This window comes from Planococcus citri, chromosome 3 (genome assembly GCF_950023065.1).
Source record: "Planococcus citri chromosome 3, ihPlaCitr1.1, whole genome shotgun sequence".
Classification (NCBI taxonomy): domain Eukaryota; kingdom Metazoa; phylum Arthropoda; class Insecta; order Hemiptera; family Pseudococcidae; genus Planococcus; species Planococcus citri.
Window position 1 is genome coordinate 21,681,000 of NC_088679.1, and position 25,965 is coordinate 21,706,964.

Sequence of the window (25,965 nt, forward strand, 5' to 3'; positions counted from 1 at the left end):
TCAAAAATTTCAAATTTTGGTTACCGGACAAAAGTACGAAGACTTCGAAGAAAATATTCCATCGATAATTTTGAGAAAATGAGTATGAATTTCCCAATCATGAGTACGTACAATGTTTTTTAATTGCTAAAAAAAACCTGATCAACTGTTTTTTATTAAAATGTATACCATACTCAAAAATATTATGTATGTACTTACCTATTCTAGAACTTTTTTTTAAAAAACGTGATATTTTTTGACAAAAATATTACATTAAAAAATTATTTTCTCAAATAAATCACTTTCTCCAGAATAACTTAAATAATTTTTCTCAATTTTAGAAATATTTATTTTTTTCGACTTTTCTTGCATTAGAATTATAGAATCTTATGTAGTTCAATAATTAGGGTTTCTGCTGCTAGCAGCTAAAAACCCTATTACAATTGATTTTAACCATAAGTTTTTCAATTTGTAGCCAATCAGTGAATAGCATTTTGGAGAGACCAATCTGTGATTAGTGTTTATCATTGCCAGATGAGAGATTTAATATGTAATTTGGAATTTAGATTAATTTATCATTTATTTTAATGATTTTTTTCATCAATAATTATTCATAAAGCCATGGGATGGAAAGCTAGCTGAAAGCTAAAAGCTGAGGAAGTTTTGGGGTTTTGAAAGCTAAAAAGCTAGCCAAAGCCAAAAGCTTTATTTATTCAGCTTTCTTACAGCTTTTTTGCAAATTCATTACTCTGTACATTTCTTGCTTTTGGCTCATTGGCTGTAATCAAATTTACGAAAAAAAAAACTAAAAAGCAACTAACAAAAAGCAAAAACCCTTTTGCAATCAGCGAATAGCTGATATGGCTTGTTTTTATAAACAAACTGTTTTTTTTTTTTAAAATTATATGTGTTTCAATAAAAAAATATAATTTCACTTTCCCCTCTGCCAGTATAGTTATTTTTGTTAGAAGGGGGGGGGGAGTAGGCAAAAAGTGAAACATTTTTTTCTGAACACTAAGCTACCTATACCAATTGAAATGTTGAGTTACAAATTTTGCTCCTTTGAAAAAATGCTGCGTCATTTTGTAAAATAATTTCAATTTTTTCAAAAACAGAGTTCAATTTTGAATTTTTGACAAATTTTTGAAAATTCAAAAAATTCAAAAAAGCTGTTTCAAGGGCAATTTTCAAACTTTTTCATGAAAATATATGCATTTTTAGAATTTTAGATCGCTTTGGAGAGGCTAAAGATGAATTTCAGCTCCTAAAATTTCGGTCAGTGTTTTTGGGCACCCTCGCGACTGTTTTAGAAGTTCATTTTTGGACACTTCAGAGCGATCTGAACACTCCAGAATGGCTCAAACTGGAAATTGTTGATAAAGTGAGTGTTCAATGGAAGGAATCACTCAATTTGGTTCATTTTACTCAAAAAAATTCATATTTACGTAATGAATAATTTTTAAAATCGCCCTAAAAACAGTTCTTTAAAAATTTTTTTAATTTTCAAAAATTTGTCAAAAAATTAAAACAGCATCTGAAATTTTGATAAAGTGGGGGTGTTGAATTGAAGGAATTACTTAATTTAGTCCACTTTACTCAAAAAAATTCATATTTAATGAAAAAGTTTTAAAATCACCCTAAAAACAGTTTTTTTTTAAATTTTTTTAATTTTCAAAAGTTTGTCAAAAAATCAAAACAGCATCTGAAATTTTGGTTACGGGATTTTTAGGACATGCTTTTTCGATCTAGCTTGGTTTCGTTCAAATCGTAGTGTGTCACTTTAATTCTTTCCCTTGTAAAAATTTTCACTTTGCCATTTTTTCTCAAAATATTTCACCATAGTCTAAAAGTACAACACCATAAGTACTGAAAGTACAAAAAGAACCACCGCAATGTATTTTTTAAACGCCATTCATCGAATAAAAATGAATCAACTACATCACTTTTACGATTTTTACATCCAGAAGTCACCTCAAACCCCCATCAATCTAACCACATTCAATTTTCAAGAACTTCGATTGCATAAATCACATCGTACATTAATTCCTCACCTTCATCTCGACTCGACCATTTATCCTGTGAATAGCCGCAGTTAGCCACATAAAAGCAACCTCGTTCATTCAAAATGAAAATATAATAAACTGAGCTCGGCATCGATTTAGAATCCAATATAGCAATCCAGCCTCACCAAACGTTTCAAAAATCCTTCCCTTTTTTTCGACCTTCTTCCTCGTACATTCATCGATAAAATTACACGCGCAATCGAGTGATTTATACATTAATTACGTCACAATATCGCTTGTCAATGCATTAAAAAAAAACACCAAGAAGAAGATACATCAGAGGAATAATACGGTTCGATTTTCAATTTCGAAACGACGATAAATCCGTAAAAGGTTGCGGGCTTTGGGTGACGCTGTCAATTTCAAAATTGTCGATGCCCTTCGAATGGAAACAAATAATACGCGAGTATATACAAGTTTCTCGGAAATTTCATTAGCGATTAGCACCTTAAGCGACCTTCGAAAAAGCACGCTAATCGATGAAGATGATTTAATTGAGCGATAGATAGAAGGATATCGATGCGACGACGTCGACTTGTCAATAAAAAAAGTTACAAATATAAGGAAAAATCACCGACACAATTTCATCAAATCGAATAAAATTGGGTCAGAAGTATTTACATAGAGAAAAGACTCCGTTTAATTGAAAAAATTCAACGAGTTGGGTGAGCCCGAGTCACTATAACGATTATACAAACAAACACAAAACAAAACGCCTCGTTGGGTCACCGAAATTCTCTTCGTAGTTGATATTTATTTATATGAAAAAAGAAACTCGACGTTATGACCAACAGAAAGAGACTCCTTTATGTGCTTTATCAAAATCAACCCACACAATTAATTAATTACGTTTAATTTACCAAATGTACACAAATCGAGCATTAGACCCGCACATCCGCTAACCACCAGCATCAGCATCCCATATGGATCGAATACACTAAAAAAGACATCGTGTATCTTTCCTTTTGAAAATAAAATGCGTCCGAGAGAGGAAAGAAAAAATTATTTCGTATTAGTTCGTCTTGATAAATGCGACTCAACAATAGACAAATAGAAATCCCAAGGTTGAGGTTTTTTCTCTTCGCCTTTCTCTCTTATACTCGTGTAAAGGCGAAAATCTACGAACGATCTTGAGCTTAAAACGTGTCTGAAAACAGCAACGAATTTCAACTCATACTCTCTAAATTTAAAGCAGTCAAATTTCACTGCTTAGCAGTCACGACATTTTGCCTTTTTAAAGCAGTAGTTTTTTTTACTGCAAAGCAGTGAAAAATTACTGAATTGGTCAGTCAAAATGATTTTTTACTGACCAATTCAGTAATTTTTCACTGTTTTGCAGTAAAAAAAACTACTGCTTTAAAAAGGCAAAATGTCGTGACTGCTAAGCAGTGAAATTGACTGTTTCAAATTTAGAGAGTACAGAACAAAAGATAACAGTTATGTGTGAATAGTATTCAAAACAGGATTTTCAATTATGCGTTTCTGTTTGCTATTCTATTCAAAGGTCATACTTTCGAACAGACTTGTAAAATTGATGAATAAAAATCTTTCACGAGCAGCTTTAACAATTATTACTCTACGTACTCGTATTTTCTACACGCTAAAAACCGAGATAACTAAAGGTAGGTAATGTGACGTGTTATGGCAGACAAATACCTAACTAAATTAATTATCAACATCATTTCCAACGTAGGTTTCAAATTGATAAATTTTCGAAAATAATTAGTTATCGTCTGAAGCAGATACATTTTATGGTAAACTTTGGAATCGAGACGAGAATCGATCGATGAGTAAGGTCGTACGAATATTTTCCTAAACGAGATTTTATTTTTACATTCTTCGCTTCGAACGATTGAATTAGAAATGAAATTTGGTACAATGAAAATGCTGGTTTACGAAAAAAAAGGGGGGAGAAGGGAAACCTCGACGCAATGTGTTACACGCACGCATAACGCATTACAGCACTAAAAAGTTGGCTCGCTTAAATATTCATATTATTCGTGGTTTGGAAGATGAAAAACCGAGTACTTTTGCAAAAGTCGTAAATATTTCACGATAAAGGAGAGTTTTAGAGAAAAAGATTTTTACGTTTTACCTCTTCATTTCATGAAAAATAGAATGCAGTAAAATTACCAATTTTTCAACACTGATGAATTTTATTTCAGTGAATCATTTCAGATTTTTAAATTATCGAGGAATGTAATTTTTCAATTGCAGTTTTTGATCGTGTTTTCGTTCTTTATTTTTCCAAATTATGGTAATTTCAGGTGTTTTATTTTTTTAAATTTTTTCAAGTTTTAACTAGGTATTTTAGATGCTCTTATTTCATTTCCAAAAAGAATTTCTAACTCGTTAAAAATCAGGGTTGCGCAAACTCTTTTTGACCTCTTCATCAGATTCAATTCATTTCAAAGAAAGTCCAAATAGGTCATCCCAACTATTTTAGTTTTTCACGTTAAAAAAATTGAACTCATTTACCCAATTTCAAAAATATATTTCAGTTTCAGTTTGGCTTTCAAAAACATATAGCAACAACACATCAACTCCATCGTCTTACCGAAATTATCCACCAAAGATTTGAAAATAAACAGTACACTGCCACAGCGTTTCTGGACATTAAACAAGCTTACAACTCTATATGGCATTCCAGTCTCCTACAAAAATTTCAGAATACTCAAGTACCTCGGTTACTTTATTTGATATTATCAAATCGTTCTTATCAGACCGTTACTTCCAGATTCGCATCAACGATTCACTTTCGGACCCTAAACCTATCTTCAGAGGCGTACCTCAAGGAGCTGTTTTAAGCCCTATGCTTTTCAACATCTACTGCAATGACATCACAACTTTATCAAATGCTAAAATTCTTCAATTTGCAGATGATATCTGCTTATGCACCCAAAGTAGTAATCTCTCCAGTGCAATCGACAAACTCGAACAAAGTATCAACACCACTAACTCCTGGCGAAAATCCTGGAAACTTGAACTCAATCCAAACAAAACAGTTACAAAAATCTTCACACTGAGACATCACTGTAACCCTGCCAGAAACATTAATATCAAAAACACTACAATAGAATGGAGTGATGATGCCGTTAAATATCTTGGAGTATTCCTTGACAAACGACTTACTTTCACAAGTCACATCTCACAGAAAATGAAAGCTAGCTACTTCAAACTCAAAACACTTTTCCCTCTAATCAACAGAAGTTTGCACTTGAAAATCCAAACAGCATTACAATCTACAAGACTATTCTTCATCCTACATTTACATATGCGGCTCCAGTGTGGTACAGTACCTCCAAAACAAACAAGACGAAACTTCGAATATTCCAAAATAAATGTTGTCGAATTGCCACTAACGCTCCATGGTTTTGCCAGAATATCCAAATACAATGTGAGCTCGAAATTGAAACGATCAACGACTTTCTGAAAACTGTAACTGAAAAATACCTGAACAAATTATCTGAAAACACCCTCGCTTGCTGCTTTGTTATTGGGCCAAGTCGACCTTCAAGACTCAAACCAAAACTTCCTCAAAATTTCTTTTAGGTTTCTTAGCCCTAACTCTTTTCTTTCTCAAGTTTTTTAAAAGTAAGTATCCTATTTGTAAAATTCGTGAATAACGCTAAATTGTGCTGAACCAAATAATAATAAAACTTTCATTCATTCATTCAAAAATATATTTACTATGCCATTCATATCATACTTCTGCATCAAATTGACGGGAGGGGGGGGGGGGTAATTTTTAAAAAAGATGTTTGAAATATAAAAACCAATACTATTTTTATGCAGCATCAAAATTTTCCAACAGAAAATTTTCATTTTGGAAGACTTCTGGACTTGTATGTATGGCAAGTACAAATTAAAATTTTTGATCACTTTTACCAATAATTCATTTTAGAAATTCGATTTTGAAAATTTGGTAATCCTTCAATTTTTCTGTAGAGATAAGATGCTTACGTCTTATTTTTGCTTCCATATTCCAAATTGAAATGTCAACAAATTTTCAAAATTGCTGCTACTCAAATTTTCATTTTATCCAAAATAAAAATTATTTCAAGTTCAAAAATTTTTTTTGGTTAAAAATTTAAGTTTTTCATCACATTTTTCCTAAATTTAAAATTCCAAAATGAAAATTTTTAAAATCGAAAATTCAGCGATATTTGAATTCATTTCATTTCAATTTTACTGCAAAGTGAACATATTTTTTTCTCGTGAGCTGTCAAAAAATAGAATGAGATGTTGCGTTGAAATTTTTCGTTTGTAAGTCCTAAAAAAAATAGAAAGATGAAAATAGGAAAAATTTTCGAGTGATGAAATTTTATAGCAAATTCCCATCAACTTAGCCTCTCATCGTTTCCATCTGCAATTTCAAATTTGGTTTTGAAAGTCGGAGAATCCTCAATTTTCCAAGTGACTGATGACTTAAAATTCGACTCGAGGAAATTGAGAGAATCCTCAATTTTCAAAATGACTGATGACTTAAAATCTGAAAAATTAAGTACTTGAGGTCAATGGTCGTGACTCATGAATAATCAATTGCACATGAGCCAAGCATTGAAAATTCATTATAGAAAATAGAAATCATTTTTCTACAAGCAAATATTTGCTCAGGAAGGGAGGGGGCCAAAATGACCTTCCTCCAACGTTTTACCTAGTTTACCTACACTTTTTTTGTTCGTAAAAATTTCCAAATTTTCAGATGTCATTAACCTCTGAATTTTTCTCATTTCATTTTATTCAATCTTCAATGTTTTTTTACCTCATCATAATTTCAAACTCATTTCACCTGGTTTTTGAACCATTTTTTTTTTTTTTCAAAACTTCGTGTTCCCTTTCAATTTAGAAACAATTTTGCTTTATTTTTTTAGATATGTATTGTACTTTTCTTTTCAATTTTACACTGTATCGCATTAGGTTTGGCAAATTAACATTATTCCACCATTTTTCTTTACAGATGTTCCACATTTTTCAAACTATTCTGAGAATATAAATTTTAAAAATTAGACGTTGAACATTCAATTTTTCCTCAAATTTTCAAGGCAATGACCAATTAATAGTGTTTTCCACATCAGATTTCAATAGCTAAGGTGTCTACCAAATTTGCAAGATTAAATTATTCTACCCTTTTTGTCCTAATTTCCAAGTTTTTCCTCCACTCTCTCTTCCACCACAAAGGCAAAAAATTCAAAATCTGTCACTTGACACGTTTTTCATTTCAAGAAAAAAAAAATTTCTCAACTTCTAATTTTTTTTAAACCAGATTTTTCTCGACTTTTGTGCAACTTCTAGACCTAAAATTTGATTTCTCCATTTTATCAATCTTCAGTCTCTATTTTTTCCACACCTCATGTTATCAATATCAATTTCAGTGATTTTTTTTTTTGTCTCCTTTTCATCCGAAACAAAACCCAAAATTCTCATTTAGACCACTAAATCACAACTGCATTTAATGACCAATTTCCTGCAAAATCTTTCACCAGCAAGCAACGTCTAGCACTGGCTACATGGTGACGACAAATCCATCAATTACCTATAATACAACTCTCACGGTTACAAACACGTACAGTAAATGACTACTTGTCTCTACAACAAGATCAGACCAGCATCAAGCATTATACTTTTAGATCATTTTACACTACAAAGAAGAAGAGAAAAAAAAAGGCTCAAGGTCGACACAGAACCGTGCAGCTGTTCTTTTGTATACGTACTACGTACTCCTTCTTCCACCCCAACAACCTCCAACGTCTTGGAGATTTTTCAATTTCAACCTTAGCCTAACAACAAAACAGACTGCGATAAACACATAACGCCAATGAGTCGACGACCAGGTACAACTGAAAAGAGACAGAGGATGGGTTACGATTTCTAATTCTAGCCAGCCAAGTGTCTTGATTTCAACCGCAAAAGCCTCTCTGAGGGAAGATCAATTTAAACCGCAATAACTTCATGTGGCGAAATAAACACATTTCTGTACCGTAGTAGTCAGAGTGAAAAAATAACAAAATCTCAATCGTCGAAGAAAAATAATAACCTCAGGTATTTACAAACCTTCTACGACGCGTTTTAATTTACCTATTCTAAAAATTCATACCGACGACCTACAAGTTTACTGTGTTGATAACCTACGTTGAGGTCATACTTGAACACAATGACTCCACCACATATACGATATACCACACTGGTATTAGTCATTATCATTACCGTAGGACATTTTCAATTATTATTAATAATATCGTCGATTCGACGAACTTCATCAGCAGACGAACATACGCGACATAAACATACAAAGTTATATGTATACGGACTGTAAGACACGCATGGGTATAATTAACGTAAAACTTTGATGCTTTGAGCTCTGCCAAAAATGCCGGCTATTTTTTCCTCGATGAAGATCGTACTAATTATCTGGCTATTGTTTAGTGTACGACGACGTATCGAAACGAAAGAAATTCTCGTATCCTGATTTATTTTACATAATATACAGTACGTGTAATCAACACGGTATTCAAATTACTCGTATATATACGAAAACAAACACCACTCGAATGGCAAATTAAAAGCTAATCGAAAATGTCAAATCAAAAAGCCCAACTTCATTATGTATTTTTCACACGACTTTGGTCCGTATTGCTGGTCGTTAATTACCGAGGTTAACGTATAGACGAAGAGCCGCAAATTCGCAAACAAAACTTATGGTTTTACATATACCAAAGCCTCACACCCTCGCGCCAACCACATTCGATTCAATCATGACCTCGATATTTCATTTTATTGAAAAAAAAAAATGAAAGAATTCGCTTCGAAGGTGTGAAAAATTGTGCTTATCTCGACCCTACGAGTACTCAAATCAAACATCGACCAATTGAAAATTCTCTCTATTCGATGAAAACACTCGAAAATTACGTCAATATAATACAGCGACAATGCTCGCTGAAATCCTATCTCGAACCCCAAAATTCTATGAATCATTAACGTTCATCTTTGTACCTATCTATACCTACAGTACGTATGTAATCGAGCCACATATAATTTTATCATTTAAAGCACACGAGGCGTGAATTCGTATAAAAGAAAAAACCACGGCTTCGGGTGAAGAATAGAAATAAAAAATCTCTATAAATTACCGAACCTGCACAATTCATTTATGTAATCTAGTCGTGGTTCAATTCTTTGTAAAATACCGCACGTGAAAATCGTTTCGTAAGAGGGAAAATATACTTATATTTCATAAATTTTTCTTTCTTCTTCAGACGTCTGAGCGATTTTCACTAAGCTATAAAATTCTCTCGAAAAATTTACTTCTTTAACTCCGTTATTGTGGAAAACATTATATTGCTAAACGGATTAAAATGATATCTCGTGAACATGTTACGTATACGTACAATAGAAACGTATGTGTGCGTAGGTTGAACCCGACGAGACGTCTTTTAGATGGCGAATTATTCGAGAATATTTTCGTAATTTGGTGGTTTTAATCAATCACAAGTTGTGACAGATCGGGAAACAGTTTCGTGCGTGCAACGTTGCCAATTTGACGAAATATTGCAAAATTACAGAACAATACTTAATACATTAGGAAGTTCTATCATCCGGAAAATGAGATCAGAATAAGTTTATAATTGAAGTGAACAACTTTTCGAACTGTTAATATGATTAAAATTCCATCTTTATGCGACGTTGCCAAAATTACAAAATATTCAGACAGTACACACTTTCAAAAGCAACACTTTCAACCTCTTAAGTTGGTGTGGATTTATACTCACGAAGTCGCTAAAAACACTGGTACAACATCGGAATATCAATGAAAGCAACGTTGCCAATACTACCAAATTATTACCAAATTACACTCACTCATTTTTCATCACAAAAAATACCTGTTATTGGTGAATCAAACGAAACTGAATGTCTTTGAAAACCTCACTGCATCAGAAGTCGAAGGTTATATTTAGAGCAACGTTGCCAATAATACAAAATGAATGGGAAATTCTACGGAAATTCCATACGTTAACGTATGCACGGCAACATGATATATTTTATCAGATACTAAATCAGAGAAAACAGAACCACAAAACTGCTGGGTATTCAATGTAAATCATCCACTCATACAGCGGTTTCCATTTTAATCAACAACGTTATGCGGTGTTGCCACTATTAATCATGTCATTGAAAATCGTACATTTCAAGGGCAAAAAATGATGTCAGATTTTGACAATTGGATCTGTTCAGAACCTGATTAGACACAATAGGAAAAACCTGACTGGATTTCTCCAGATCTGATCATACTTAATCAGAATCACTTACCCCTAGCCCCTCAGCACAGAATAAAATTAGCAAGAATAAGGCAAAAAATGATCAGCTAGAATCTATAAAGTCAATATCAAAACTTCAATAGTTGAAAGTTTCAAAGGTATAGTGGAAGGGAAATTGTACTATTTGACATTCAATAGAGATATTTGGTTCATCTGGGTGCAATTTTGGAAAAGATCTCTTGAGTTTCAACTTTGCATCAGTTATTTCAATTTTCATTTCATATTTTGGAGTATTTTTTGTATCTGCTAAGTTTTTTGAATAATTCAAATCATGGATCAATAGAATCATCTGCATTTTCAAAACAGATCAGGGATCACTTGAACAGAAAAATATTCTGAGTACAAACTGCGGATCATCCAAAAAAAGATCCAGATTTGTTTCCACAAGGATCTTGTGATAACTCAGGCAAGGAATCATCTTAAGCGACGTTGCCAATACAACAAAATTATAAGAAAAGTGAACATTCTCATCAACAGAATAAGCATGTCAATCATTTTTGTGGTGGAATTCAACTTTTCAATTTATAATCGTTCAAAGCCCATTGAAATTCTGATTGGCTGCAAGGTCTTACATCTTTACAGTGTTGCCAATATTACAAAACATCTGAGAACTACCATGAATGAACGAACGAACTAATTCATTTGTTATCCATAAGTTGAAGTTACTCCTGGAAGGGTAAATAGATATGGGCCCTGGGGGGGGGGATTTTTGAAAAAATCGTGCTTTCTTCGCTCTAACCCCTGCATAACCTGCTTTTGATACAAATAGCTTAGTTCCAAAAGATGGTATTTCACTATTCCAGAGTCTACGTTGACCTAGACCCTTTGCTATCAAAATCCAAGACCACTTTTAGAGTTCTACTGAGTAGTTGAAAATTTGCAAATCGCTCACTTCTGGGTGAATGTTTGGAAAATATTTTCTTCTCAAAGATTTTGAAATGCAGTGTTGCCAATTTTATGGCAATGATTACCAATTTTGCAAAACCGAAAAATTTGATCAATTTTCGACAATTTTTCTCAAGTTTTTAAAACCAGAAGTACTTAATGACCATAAAATTGGAACTATTGAATTCCAAAATATTCTCCCAGTTTCAAAAATGATACATTTTTGATGTTTTGGCACAAATAATGTGAAATAATATTTTCAAAACATGAATTTACCAAAAAATGAGTAATTTGTAAATTTTCAATCGCTCAGAGACCTTTTTAGGGCTCTACTGAGCGTCCTAAAAAGGTCTTGGATTTTGATGGCAATGACCTAGGTCAACGTAGAATCTCAAACATTATTTTTTGGAGCTGGGCCATTATTCCCAAAAAAAAACAGGGAGGGTGAAGCTAGAAAATCACAATTAATTGAAAAATACAAAAAACTAACTCTTTGAGAACTCATACCTCCCCTCCAGGAACACTTCAGGAGCTAAAAAAAATTTCTGAGTGATTCTCAACTCAAAATCAAAATTTTCACAGATTTTGTTTAAAATCCACCGACATTTTTCTTTTTGCAATCCATGCTAATCTACATAAATGTCTATGTATGTATTAATAAGGTACACCAACTTGGAACTCAGCGACTCGATTTCCCAGCATTCATCGAGAAACTCATCGTCAGCAAGAAAAAAAAATTGCCAACATACCACTCCCACTCAAATCCGGCGATTGCCATTATGCATAGAGTGATTTCCATTAGGACATCAAATCTTAACACGACCGCTTCATGATATTGTAAACCACCGATAAACTGTTATCAGTTCTCATTTGAGATAACAAAATAATTATACAGACATCGATAACAAACCCTGTGGTGATACGAAGCGTGAGCAATAATTGAAAAGCAGGAGAGAAAATCTCATCAAGTTAAAATGGACTCAAAATTCACTATCAGAACTTGGAATCACCACCTCTAGCACAAACACAGTATAATAAATGTATTCAGAAAAATCAAATTCTACATCTTACTATGGTTTCACTTCTCCAGTTAGAGTCAACACAAACAACAAAATCCGTCACCTCTTTACTCTTCGAACCACGTTGAAAAAAATTGAAGCACGTAGCAACACCAAGTGCAGCACGTTTTATTCCCTAGACCCCAGATTAGTTATTCTATCACCGACAAAGCCTACAAAGAACCACGTCCTTTTCTGCGACTGTATAGTGTGTACCATGAATTAGTAAACACCGAATCTAGTACGATTAGGTCGTATCGTGGTTACTGACAGGGCACCTTGATCACATACACGCACCATGAGGACACATAACAGGCACAGGTGCCTCATCAATGAGCTCACTCAGCACTGATTCGAAGAAAGAATACTATCGTAAGGCGTTTTCTCGACACTACATGACATTCATAAGTCCTATACTAAGTATTAAAATCGTCTAATTACGCAGCAGCTGTCTTAATTCATTCTCGATATCGTAATTCAATCAATCTACATACAATACACGATAAGCAGGCAGATAGATAGACACACAGACACACGCACTTGATGATTGGTACATCAAATGTACTTGTAAAAGACAGAAAGATTACCAAATTACCCAACACAACACCGGTCATATCACATAGGTCAGCTGCAAACGCCAATCGAATCCTCAAATTTTTCTTTTAGAAAACTAATCTGCACAGAATTTGTCAAAGTGATAGATTGATGCCAGCCCAGCTTCTCTTACCTGTATTGGGATCATTTACGTAGAAAAATGGCCGCGTAAGAGCTTCTCGATCGGGCTGCTTTTGTAAGAAAAAAAAATTGCCCGAACGACACCAACGCCTGTTCGGTCTTTCGAATGTCATCGACCTCGGATGATTAAAACACACAGCACACAGCCATTTACAGCAGCAGATGAGACAGCAGCAAGCTACGCTATCATTTATGAAAACTTCGTTTTAAAAACTTCCTTTTCATTTTACACACCAAGGTTAATCGAACGTTAACATGAAATTCTGATCCGAACTTGTTCAAATAACCGCGTGCTCGTGCTGTGTACTGGTATTTTTCGTCACCGTAGTCGTCGTCGTCGTCATAAGTTTATACACTGTGTAAACTGAAAGAGAAACAATGCGGCATTACGTATACCTACATTTTTTTTCTCTTTTCGTTCCTCGTGTTTACAAACTCGATCGATTGTCGAGGCCGACAAAGAAACAAGAGTGAAATTACGCATTCTTTTGGATACATTATTACTTCGAAGAGAGAAAAAAAATGACATGTACAAGGTACATAGGTACCTAGATCGATGCGATGACACTACCGCAAAATGGTATTCCTTTTAATAAGCGCCAAAGTCTCGGCTAACTCGCGAGTAATACTAGCTATCAAAGGGTTCGAAAAATGAACGACGAAGGAAGGGGGGGGGGTCACGAAACAAGGTGGTACCGGTGCTGGTGGTCGATGAATACGTTACACCGCGACCGCGATCCCTTCGAATAATCGTTAAATTTCATCTAAGCAGCCACCCAATCGCTACCAAAGTTTATGTCCTACTGCACGCGATTCGTTCCTTCTCAGAAAATTTTTTACTCGAATATTAAAATATCCGATAACTCGGTTCGCTGATTCGATTCATCGTGATAAACGAAAGCTCGGTCAAATTAGACGTTTAGTTCAACAATATTTCTGTTGGGGTTGAATTTTCAAGTTCAAAGGGATGTTTTTTGGAGCATTGGTTTACTGAACCGTCGCCTTACTTAGAAGCCAAAAGACATGCTAATATCATAGCCCAGTCAAATAGCAGAAAAAAATGGGCGAACCCAAACATAATTGCAAACAAAGGTTTTTTTTGGCGAATATTGTCTAGAGTGGTGTGCTGAACAACATACTAAAAGTCCCCGCCCCTACCCCACGAGCTAACCCCCCTACAGTGGATCAAAGCCCCCCAAAATCAGATTTTCATCAAGAACTCCTGAAATATTGAATTTTGAGTAAAATGAGCCCAGTAATCATTTCATCTCCTCCCCAATACCTATCAAATGAGCTATCGACCAACTCCCTAGCCTCAAGGGGGTGGCGCTACGACCCCTCAAAGTGACGTGATTTCAATAATTTTACATTTTAATGTTTTGGGACTTGTAACCTGTTCTAATTGATAAAATGAAGTCAAACCTGGGGAATGGGATTCTTTTGGGAGCTAGAGTTGACCTCTGGAGTGGGGAGGGTCAAAGTTGAAAATTACAGAAAGCTCATTTTTTTGGAGGGGCATAACATGTTTTCAAATGGATGAAAAAGGTCCAAAATCATACTATCGGACAGTACCTTATCTGTGATCAACATATCCAAATTTCAGCTTCCTAGGTCATCCCCACCCCATTTAAAGCGGAATTAAGCTAAAAATCCCCTTATTTTGCCCCTATTTTCGGTTTTTTCCATCTTAAAAGGAGTGGGGATGACCTCTAGGAAACTAAAACTTGGATATGTTGATCACAGATAGGGTACTGTCCGATGGTATGATTTTGGGCCCTTTTCATCCATTTGGGGTCATGGTATGCCCCTCCAAAAAAAATGACCTTTCTGTAATTTTCAACTTTGACCCTCCCCACTCCAGAGGTCAACTCTAGCTCCCAAAAGAATCCCATTCCCCAGGTTTGACTTCATTTCATCAATTAGAACAGGTTACAAGTCACAAATCATAAAATGTAAAATTATTGAAATCACGTCACTTTGAAGGGTCGTAGCGCCATCCCCTTGAGGCTAGGGAGTTGGTCGATAGCTCATTTGATAGGTATTGGGGAGGAGATGAAATGATTACTGGGCTCATTTTACTCAAAATTCAATATTTCAGGAGTTCTTGATGAAAAACTGATTTTGGGGGGCTTTGATCCACTGGTCTGGGGGGGGGGGGTAGCTCGTCGGGTAGGGGCGGGGTCTTTTAGTATGTTATTCAGCACACCACCAATACCACCATAGACAATATTCACCAAAAAAACCTTTGTTTGTAATTATGTTTGGGTCAAATTGCATATTGACTGGGCTGTCACCACACAGCTCCGGTCAATTTTTAGCACCCCCCCCCCACCCCCTCCAAACAATGTTTCAAATGAGGTGAAAATACTGTGAACATTTTTGGGTTTGAACCCTCCACGATAAATTTTAGACCGAATCAACTCATCGAGAAACATTTTCTCAAATTCAACCATGGCAATTTAACCTATTCGATCTAAATAGGTAAGCAGCTACATTTTCTGTATCATACATGTGCGTGAAACAACATTTCAAAGCTAACCAGAAAAAAAAATCCCAAACGGCGACGTATAAATTGGCCCTATACTTTTGGCAAATTGTATATCATGTCTCTCTCGTGCAAGCTTTTTTTACACGTTTTTAATTACGCCTTAAAGGCATTACATATACGTCATTTTATACTCCGATCTCGATACCAATAAACACGAGTAAAATTTACCACAACCACACCGTATACCTACGAAATTTTCGTAATTAAGAACTCGACGATTAATATATCGATTTACGTCAAGAATGAATTTCAAATCTTGAAGCTTGTATTTTTTACCCCCGCCAGCCATACCAGCAGAAAAAAATTACATCTACCGGTTTTCGCCTTTCTGGTGTGCTTAAAGCTTGTAATTAAATCGACCATTTTAACGCTCTTGATTATAAATTAAGCTATGGAACCAATTTGTTGAAGAAAAAAAAATTCTACGTACGTGAGTACTTTAGTTAGTTTGTTTATATTGGATAATCATTCAACTGTATCAATTTGGTACACAAAATGTGGCTGATTTCAACATCGATTTCATTACGACATCGATGAATTTCACTCTCGAGAAAAATTTTCTAAACGAAATTAAACCCTGAGCCTGATGTGTGAGAACATACGCAAATGTTTTTAAAATTGAAATCAAACAATAATGATGTTTACAAGCATGTGCGAAATTACTCGAAGAAGTACTAAATAAGATTTTACATCACTCCAATACTAACTTGGATCAGTGCGTAGCTAAGAGCAAGCCTGGGATGGGCCAGCCTTCTCAAAAAATTTCGGCCTTCCTATTAGCTGGTTTCAAACTGTTCTGGAGCCTTCGGCTGTGTTCTGGAAATTCTAGGTTTTCAAAAAGTACCACAAAATCAGTCTAAATTAACGCTAAAGATAATTTTGACCGGTTTTATAGCATTTTATTGGGTAACAGGAATTTCCAAAAATGTCGCTGGAGAACAACTTGAAAGCAGCTCCAGTCGACTCAGCATGTTGAAATTGAGCTGAAATAGTGTTTTTTAGCTTTCTAAATCCATTTAGTGAGATTTGGCGAAAATTTCAACTTTCAAAAATCTGCTCAATACTCTACGAACTCCTCTAAACGATTGCTCCTATACTCTACTTTTGTAACCAACATCCAAGTCCAAGATTAATATTTAAAAAACAATCTACGAACAATTTTCGTCCACTTTCCACAAACGAGCATCGATCTACGCGAAAAACACATTCATAATTCTCAATTTCAAGTTTAACCCATCCCAATGATGAAAACGTACGCATAATTTATGGCATAAAATTGTCTATAATTAATACTCGATACTCGTACAACAAAACGTACAGTGATCTATTATAAGACCAGTAGATGCCATTTAAGGATAACAATACGAATAAAAATACTAGTTCACGTGATGAACACAATCCATTAATTGTATTTTTATTGGTACTTAGGGTCGTGTATTGTTTTTTTTTTTTTTTTAGCACAATACCATAATGCAAAATGGTCGCCGACTTAGACTTTACAATCGAATGAAAATGTCGATACGAAGTATATGTATACGAACAGTCGATAATTAATGATCAACCCAACGTCGAGCTCGAGTCAAGATACCGTTTATAACAATATGTTTCTAAATGCCGATTCCATAGACGCTACTGAGTACATAAGCATTCAACACGCGAATATTTAATCGACATCGACAATCATTTCCTGGTTCAACTTTCCGTTTCAATGGTTCGAGTTCGTGCTATAGAATAAAGTTCTTAAATCAATTAACGAAAGCTCAAATGTATTCATCCCTTCGTATGGAGGGGTGGGGGGGGGGGGGTAATTTTGATACTTTATTCAAGGCCTGAAAGCCATCAAGAAGAGTCAAAACAAGCCCAGAGAAAGTCTTTTCGCCCTCCTCCCCACCCTCTCCCATGAAAAATCAACAGCAGCACGTGGAAAAATTATTAAATTTGATCGATTGCGTACCTATTCAAAGAGAACATGAAAATTGAAGCTTTTCAACGAATTATTAAATTTTGCAGGTTAAATACCTCTTGAGATTAGAGAGGAGTGTTATTATGTTGGAATATAAAATAACAGAATCTTTTTTTTTTTTTTTTTGCTGTTTACATCTTCAATTAGAAAAGTTTTTAAAACGCCAACTTTATCTTTTAGGTGCCTCAGGAAATGAAAATCATCCTAAGGGGGGTACGATTTTTTGAAAATGTCACGTGAAAAAACAATCATGACGTCGAATCGCGCCATTATACTTGATATTCGAAACCAATCCGAAATAAATCCCTATTTCGAGTATTAAAATTCAGTATTATATTTAGTAACAGTCTGTATTACATTACGTGCGTATCATATTCATTTCGTAATTTTTTTCCTAATAAAATAAAAAAAAATTTCAAAATTCGTTCAACTTTTACCCTTCGGGATTAGCTAAATTCACTCGCACTCAGGCAGCCTTTAATAAAGCCAGGATTACGTTCGGTTTTGTTTTTTTCGTACGAATTACGAAATTAATTCGAGTTTCGTAGATAAATGACATTGGTATGTAGATGAAAATCAATTAAGACGATATAATCTCGTTGGAAAAACGACGAGACGAGAAAAATCGCAGAAAAGCACGTTACGTTATCTAATTTTGGGAAAATGCCGGTCAACTGCGCAGAACGCGTCGCTATTTTCACACAAATCGCGCATCGCTATCCAGTAACAAGGCAAGGCGAACTTTCGGAGCTTCTCTGATAACAATAATCAAGAGTATTCGTAACTCTGTATAAGCGATGGCTTCGTTAGATCAATTTTTCATCAACGAGAGCTTTTTTTTTTCGTGTGAAATTCTACGTAATACGTACATTCGAAACTATTACGCAATTAGAAGAAATCGATAGCCAAGTAGCTTGGAAAAGGATAATAGTCTATCACTAGCAGCGAAGAAAGCAATATCGAATATGACGAAGATGGGCAGTAACATACTACAGAGCTTACGTTAGCCAAGTTACTCTATATTATACAATTATTACTACGAGTAAAAATGATTGATAACGATGATATGTAATAATAATGTAGTAAAACCTTACCCATCTAGCCGACAACAACAACAACAACTGATAGAAGAAAAAGATGAGTAATTTACCTGCAATAGCTGCCAAGTATTGTCTGAATTTTTTGCCTTCACGTCGCCTCTCCGTCTTCGCCGTGACGGATAACATACTGCTGTAAACAGAGAGATCCATTTTGATACTTTAGATTTCTTGATGCTGTAACCACGAAATAAATAAAAATTCTTATTCAGTATTTGAAAAAAAATCAGGCCCGATTTCAGTATCTCTGGACGACGAACGCTTCACGATTTACCGACGCTTATCACGCTTCGAAGTAGTGTATGTACGTGCAGTAGTAGAATACGAATAGTATTAGGTAAACGAGGAAAATGCACAATTTTAAAAATTATTTCGATTTGTTTTACGTTACCACCGAAGTCAACGTTAGCACCGAGAACGAAGATTTTGACCAAGAATGATAAATCGAACACTTCATGCTTAATAAATCCGTGTTTTCGTTAAATTACCACCATCGAAAGTACATAATATACTCGGTGAAATAAATAAAACAAACACAAAATGCATTCGTCTTCTTCGGACCACGTTGCGCGTTCGCCACCACCAAACACGTGAATAACACAGAACAACGAACAGCACTGAAAGACCCGAGACCGAGACCGAAGAATCGAGGGTAAAGTAGCGTTCTATCCTGTCCTGTCTCGCGCGAGTTCACTATTATAGGATGACCTTAGTTGCTCTTGTAAAAACGACGATGAGGAGCGCATGTGAGCAATGTGAGTCGCTCTCTCACCAACACTTTTCTCTAAAAACACCACCACTAATATAATTTCAACACCAGATATACGAGTAGTATTAACAAAAAAATGAAAATTCATCGTTCCTAATCGTTCATTTTAGCTCGTTCAGCTGTTTTTGAGTAACATGTGCAAGATATATGCTTATGGGTAGCAAGAATAAATAACGGAGGCCCAAAATGGCATTAGTTTTAAATCACGTGTAAATCACGTGACTACCTCGCAGTTATCCCTTTAGACAATAAAATCAACGAATTACCTACGCTAAATAACCGTAGGTACTAATTTTTTCCCAGAAACAATACAATATCCACAATTCTCACAGCATTTCAAAAGTTAGGTACCTACATTACAATCATATGCATTGTGACCACAAATGCCCAGCAACCTAGACGCTAAACGAGTATTAACCTATTGCTGATACGAATACAAAAGCATTTAATGCAATATTACTTATCTTATACCCATTATTGTCCACTCTTTTGTCTTTATCAAAATCGAAAATTCGATAATTTTCTTTCCCAGTTTCCTTTCAAAATAACCAGCGCGTACTTAATGTTGTTTTAAAATAGCCAATTTCCAACTTACAGCCCAGGTTGATAATTACAGATAAACTAGGCAGGATCATTAAAATGGCTGATAAAATTGATAGTTAATATCGTCCAAAAATAGACCTATGGTAGACATTCAGTCATAGATTAAACGAGGGGAAAAAATAAAAATATTGTACGTTGCTCGAAAAGGTACATTTCAAATTTAATCATGATTAGGTATTAAAATAAATACCATAATGAACCGGTGAAAGGACGAAGTGAACTCAAGAAAAATGCTATTGATCATGTAGCAGTTAGTATAGGTACTGCAATTCTAATGCAAATTCTAACCTCCAATAATGCACTCTATCATCGCATATGATAATAAAAACCACGCTATAAATACGTGATATTTATGATTTTTCAATAGAAATTCAGTATTAGTGCAATTTACATCGTTAAATGACTGTGTTGAACATATTTTCTATACTGTATGATAAGGGTACTTCATTATTAAACACCAAACAGTTATAATAAATGAATACTAACACACCTATGTGCATAAAGTAATTGTAATATTACATAATTACTGTATTATTATTACGTAGGTAATCTGAATCAAGCATCGAAGTTATTAAAATTAAAGAAATCGTTGATCGTTGATTTGGGGCTTGATGGAAGATCCTGTAAAATACAAAGATGTTCACTGTGAACTTATCTATAGGTATTTGTAGAAAATTTGAAATCTTCGGGTGTTTCAGTTCTTTTGGTTTTGATCAAGATTAAACATTACAGGTTGGTGATTCATTTTGAAAAAAATTACGACGAAGAACTATATAATTGCACCAAGAACTGAACTAACTAATAAACTCCACAATCATTATAGACAGGTGCATGGAATTTCAAAAATTGAAATCTCTCTGAAATTTCAAGAAAAAAACTGTTTTTTTGTTTTACAGGCGAAATTTCCATTAATAATTTTTTTGGACATTGATGTTCAAAATCAGAAACTGAGTAATATAAATACAAAGTGTTCCAAAATTATTTCGTTTAAGGTGAGATGCCAAAATGTGGCCACCTGCAAAAAAGTGGCCAATTTGGTGTTGAAGTTGAATTCATGAATTGGAATTGAATCAAAAAAAGAAACAGAAATTGAAACCGAATTCGATAATATTTTTCAACTTTTCGTCACCGTTTTCGTTATCTAATCATCATCGATAAATTTTAATTGATCAGAATACAACCTAAATGACGAGTTTTCAATTTGAAAAACCCCACAACTACTCATTTGTTTTTAAAATGATAAGAAGTGATGCGCTACATAGGTAAGTAAGTACAAAGATTTAATAATCATTTTCTACGAAATTTTCAAAACGAGTGAATTCAATTACATATTTAAAATATTTTCACTGAAAATCACGCAATAAATATTCATCTTGACAATGGCAACATAAATTACTCACCCTACCCTACCCATCCGATTAACGTCATTATTTTCATAATTTTTTAAGAAATTAATTACCAACCAAAACAACTCGAATGACAAATAGAAAATACTCGCATTAATATCAAGATCAACACAGAAAGAACAAAATCCTCGATAATTACATAAAAAGCTTTACAACACACTTACGATATGACAGAAAGAATCAAGATTACGAATAATTAAGCCTTTCGTGTCACCTTAGGGGATTTTTGTTAGGTATTCGATTGTCTCATTTTTATAAATGATCGAAATTTGAAATTGAACGAAAATTGAGAGAGTAGGTAGAGAATACACGAAGTGCAAAAATTATTACTTTTAATCAATTCTTGGACACAAAAACAACACGTTGTCCCAAGTGAAAATTCAAATAAATAGATACCCAAAGATAAAACAATAAACGAACCCTTTGAGTTTGTTTTTTATCGATGAAATTCTATCTACCTACCTATACGAGACAAGTGACATAAAAATTCACCCAGGGTACCTTGATAATATTCGCTTACAGGTATCGAATTCAAACAGATTCTACAACGTAAAAATTGTTTATCGAAAACAGCTTTTAATCATTTAACGCGGTGTAACGTTGAAAAATTACAACCATTCATCACACCAAAAGAGGTGAAACTTTCAACGAGATATTGGAGATTAGTTATCGCGGTGCTTAAAATTAACAACAAATGGCGAATTTTACATCAATGAAGCTACTAAAACTTGAATTTTCTAAACTTTTAAACGTTTCGATTAATAGTACTCGTATTCTGATCGATTTTACCAAACATTATCAACGATAAAGATACGATTACCAAGTCGTGTGTTACGTTTAGGGGAGTTTCTATATTTTAGTATCTCACATCCAACATATCTATTCGATAACTTAACAAAAATGGATTATTTTTTTTTTAACAAAATACTCACCGTAAAATATTAATTTGAAGTTACACATTAATGATTACAATCACTACGTAATTTCTTAAAAAATTAATTAAATAATTTTTTTTAATATTAATTTCTAACTGTGAAAATTATCAGACCGATGTATTTATCTAAAAGTTGACGATTTTCCATTTGCGAGGTGTTCGGCAGCCAACAATAATCAAATTTCAATAATCATGAATCAAATAGTTGATCCTTGTTGCGGAAGAGTGCGAAAGGTAGGTATACAAATACCTATTCAAGAATATGCCTTTTTGAAAGCAGAATATTGTGAAATATTCAGGTTCTTGAAGGCTATTCCCAGAATAAATTTTATCTAGAATTTTGTTCTCGAAACAATTTCACTCTTGTACAGTATTTTTCTCCTTGAAAAATAATGGGCAAAAGGTACCTACAATTTTGAAGATGAAGTTGATTAGTTAAATGGAAAAAGGACAAGAGCCAGGCAGAAAAAATTGATCTCATATTGGAAAAAGTAAGCTCTAACTGAAAATCTTTTGGGTAATGTTTTCAGAAAATTGATATAAAAACTACAACAAAAGTTGAAAAACTTGGGTCGAAAGTTCACAATTTGAGAAGAAAAATCAAAATTCACTTGGTAATTTTCACTTTTTTGCCCTAATGTGGATAATGAAATGAATCTCGCGATAAATAATATTATTATTTTTTCCCCTCAACCATGAAACCATTAGAAATAACAAAATGGCAAAATTTTCTCACTTCATATTAACCTCGACACAATGGAAGATAATTTTTTTATCCAATAATACTAAATTATAACGAGTTAAAGGTTAAATAAATGCAATTTCTCCAATAAAACTAACGACAGCTAAAAAAAAAAAAGCCACCGCAGTCCTCAAATTAGCTCCATGCGAATCCAATTTCGTAATACTCGAGTGTAAAATACAGTTGCCATTTCATAACACCCGAGAGAATTACATTTCCCTGCGTAAATTCTTCGATGATAAACTTTAAAATTGTTTACACTTTACAGATTCGCAGATAGGTGTTCTATTTTGATAAAATATACATATGTAACGTCAAATAAAATATCCAGAATTTTTCCTCGTTGATCGAAAATCGTCCAGCGTGAAAATTTCAAACACTCTGGCGGCTTATTTACATTTCCTGTGATATCCGTAAGAGCACGAAGATACACCTTTGATTGGGCAGGTACCTAGGTAGGCGTTCTAAAACCAATATTCTAACGGCGTATATTACGAACAATTTGAACGAGAATTATCAATGAGTAAAATCCTTGAAGATGTGATGAAATGCACTATCGCATATACTCATACACGACCAAAGACGCAACCTTAATAATTATTTACTTCGGTTTGAGAATTTTAAAACAAACCTCCACCTCTGGGTAAATTTTTACCTCATAGTGAACCTTGAACTATAAATGCCTATTGCCTGGACACATTCGGAAGAGATTAAACGTGTCGTTGTCGCAGGTGTCATTCGGCTTGGAAAAAAATCCACATCTGTCAACGTCTCACTGCTATAACGCTATTGTTCGTCGATGTAATTCGAATCTTTTATTCTGCTGACTCCATTAATCATGACAATTTCTCCATTTTCAAATCATTCGTCTAGGTAGTTTTAAACGTCGCGTTGCCAGACGATTGAAACTGATATTTGTAATTTATTCGCAATCGCGTGTTTCATGGTCATGAATATGAGTTTCTTGATAATTTGATACCGTAATTCGACGTAAAATCAGCTAATTTGTATCTTCGATTTATGAATTACTACCGACTGGCTGACTGACGTTGTAATTATTTTTTAATATCTGGTTCATTCGATTGAAATTCTGGTAATTCTGTAAAGATGTCCGCATAACGAGCATCGAGCTCAAACAATCTTACCAGGAAAAATAAATTAAAAATTAGCTCATCGTTGATAACGATTGTCCTAAAAAAAAACTTTAAAATTATCCTCTTGAAAAAAAAAAAAAAAAAAAAAAAAAGATAGGTAAAAATAATACAGTCAACGTTGAAATAGGTACAGTCGATAAAGGAATAAAAATTTTAAGCCAATATTTATTCATCGAGAGTACCAATTTCAATAAATAATTCTTCACAATAACAATAAAGATACGAATTCTCTCTCTCTAAAAAAAAAGAAAAAAAAACTACAAAAAACTGGAGCACCTTAGAAATGGTAGGTAAATAAAATAAATCAATTAACCAACTTACAAATATTCCAACACTAAGAAAAATTCAGACGTTCAACGAAATAATTAATAATTTAAGATATTAAACGTTGTTATCACGCTCGTCTATGAGAATACAAATTACCATAATTAAAATACTACGTCGATCCCAACACCGCATCTTTTCTATTCAAGAATAAAACAAGGCGTTAGTATTTAATTACCCTTTTTCACATCACAAAAAAAAACCTCACTTTGATGTCTTATGCTCTTAATTTTAATGAATGAGTTTTTCTTCTATTTTTTTAATCAATATTACACCCATCTGACTATGTACAACTTGACATACTACTAGATAGAGTGCATTATTTCTTATATGTAATACTAAAATGATCGACGTAAAAATACGAGTATAAACGGTCATAAATTCGTCGCGAAACACATCCTCCCTTCTCTATAATTGAATTTAATTCTATAAAATTTCGGTGGGTGTATTTTATAATAACAACTGCACAGCTCGAGGCTCGAGGATCGTGGAAAAGATACCCTTTTGTAAATTCCACTAAATTGTATTCTTCGCGCGAGATTTATTTAGTACGATAACTACTACTCCTACAGAAACTGGTAGGCAACTTAGACTACTTCTGTGTTATTTTTCTCGTATATCGTCTGCCTCGAAATCGAAATTAAATTCGAGTTATTTAGTTTGCCTACGCTGGATTCCGTAGGTGTAAAATTAAACTTCAGTTTGGCGAGGTTTTAATCGTTGTTTTGTTTAGATAAAGAAATAACTGGGTTTAAAAGGCAGAGAAGAGAGGTATAGATATAGGTTAATATCAGAGATTTTAACTAAATCTGTAACTTTCGCAACTTACTTTTTGGTGCCGTTGATCTTCATTTTGATGGTTTTCGGTATTTCTGAAAAAATATGAAACAGAAGAAGGGAGGTAAGTATATTTAATAATGCATATTAAAGACAAAAAATAATTATAAAAAATTAAATAAACTAAAAACATATAGAAAATGCAATTAAGAGTAATAATCCCCCCCCTTCTATCGGTATTTGAAAAATTGGTCTCAAAAAAATTTATAATTATGTTTGAGCAGAAGTTTTTCCTCGTACCTACGATTTCAGATGATATAAAAATTCATTCTGAGACAGTTCTAATTTTTCAAATTTGAGAATACGAAGATAACCTCTAAAATATTGGTAAATTAAATCTCATTAAATCTGACCAAGTCTGACCAGATCAGAGAGTTTTGATCGGATTATTCTGTTCAAAACTCAATTTTAAAAAATAAAAATAAAAAAAACTAAAAAAAAACTTTGGATCTCATCAGATCCCATTATATCCCCCTCTGATTGTTGCCTCAACCCCCACTCAATATCAAACAAAAACGATTTTTTCTGGAAGAAATATCTTCGAGAAAAAAAA

General features: G+C 33.8%; 1 protein-coding gene across 7 annotated transcripts in view; it reads right to left on the reverse strand.

Annotated features, from left to right (window-relative positions):
• The window catches only part of LOC135841644 (facilitated trehalose transporter Tret1-like), a 141,641-nt gene that overhangs the window by 37,309 nt on the left and 78,367 nt on the right, over positions 1-25,965 (reverse strand). For 6 of the 7 annotated variants that reach the window (XM_065358711.1, XM_065358713.1, XM_065358712.1 and 3 more), the window contains 2 exons: positions 25,405-25,447; positions 18,697-18,776 (listed from right to left, as the gene is read on the reverse strand). In XM_065358711.1, coding sequence (XP_065214783.1) covers positions 18,697-18,776; positions 25,405-25,447 — 123 coding nt within the window. Of the gene's footprint in view, positions 1-18,696; positions 18,821-25,404; positions 25,448-25,965 lie in introns of those variants that run through there. The other variant, XM_065358718.1, reaches the window with a different exon arrangement.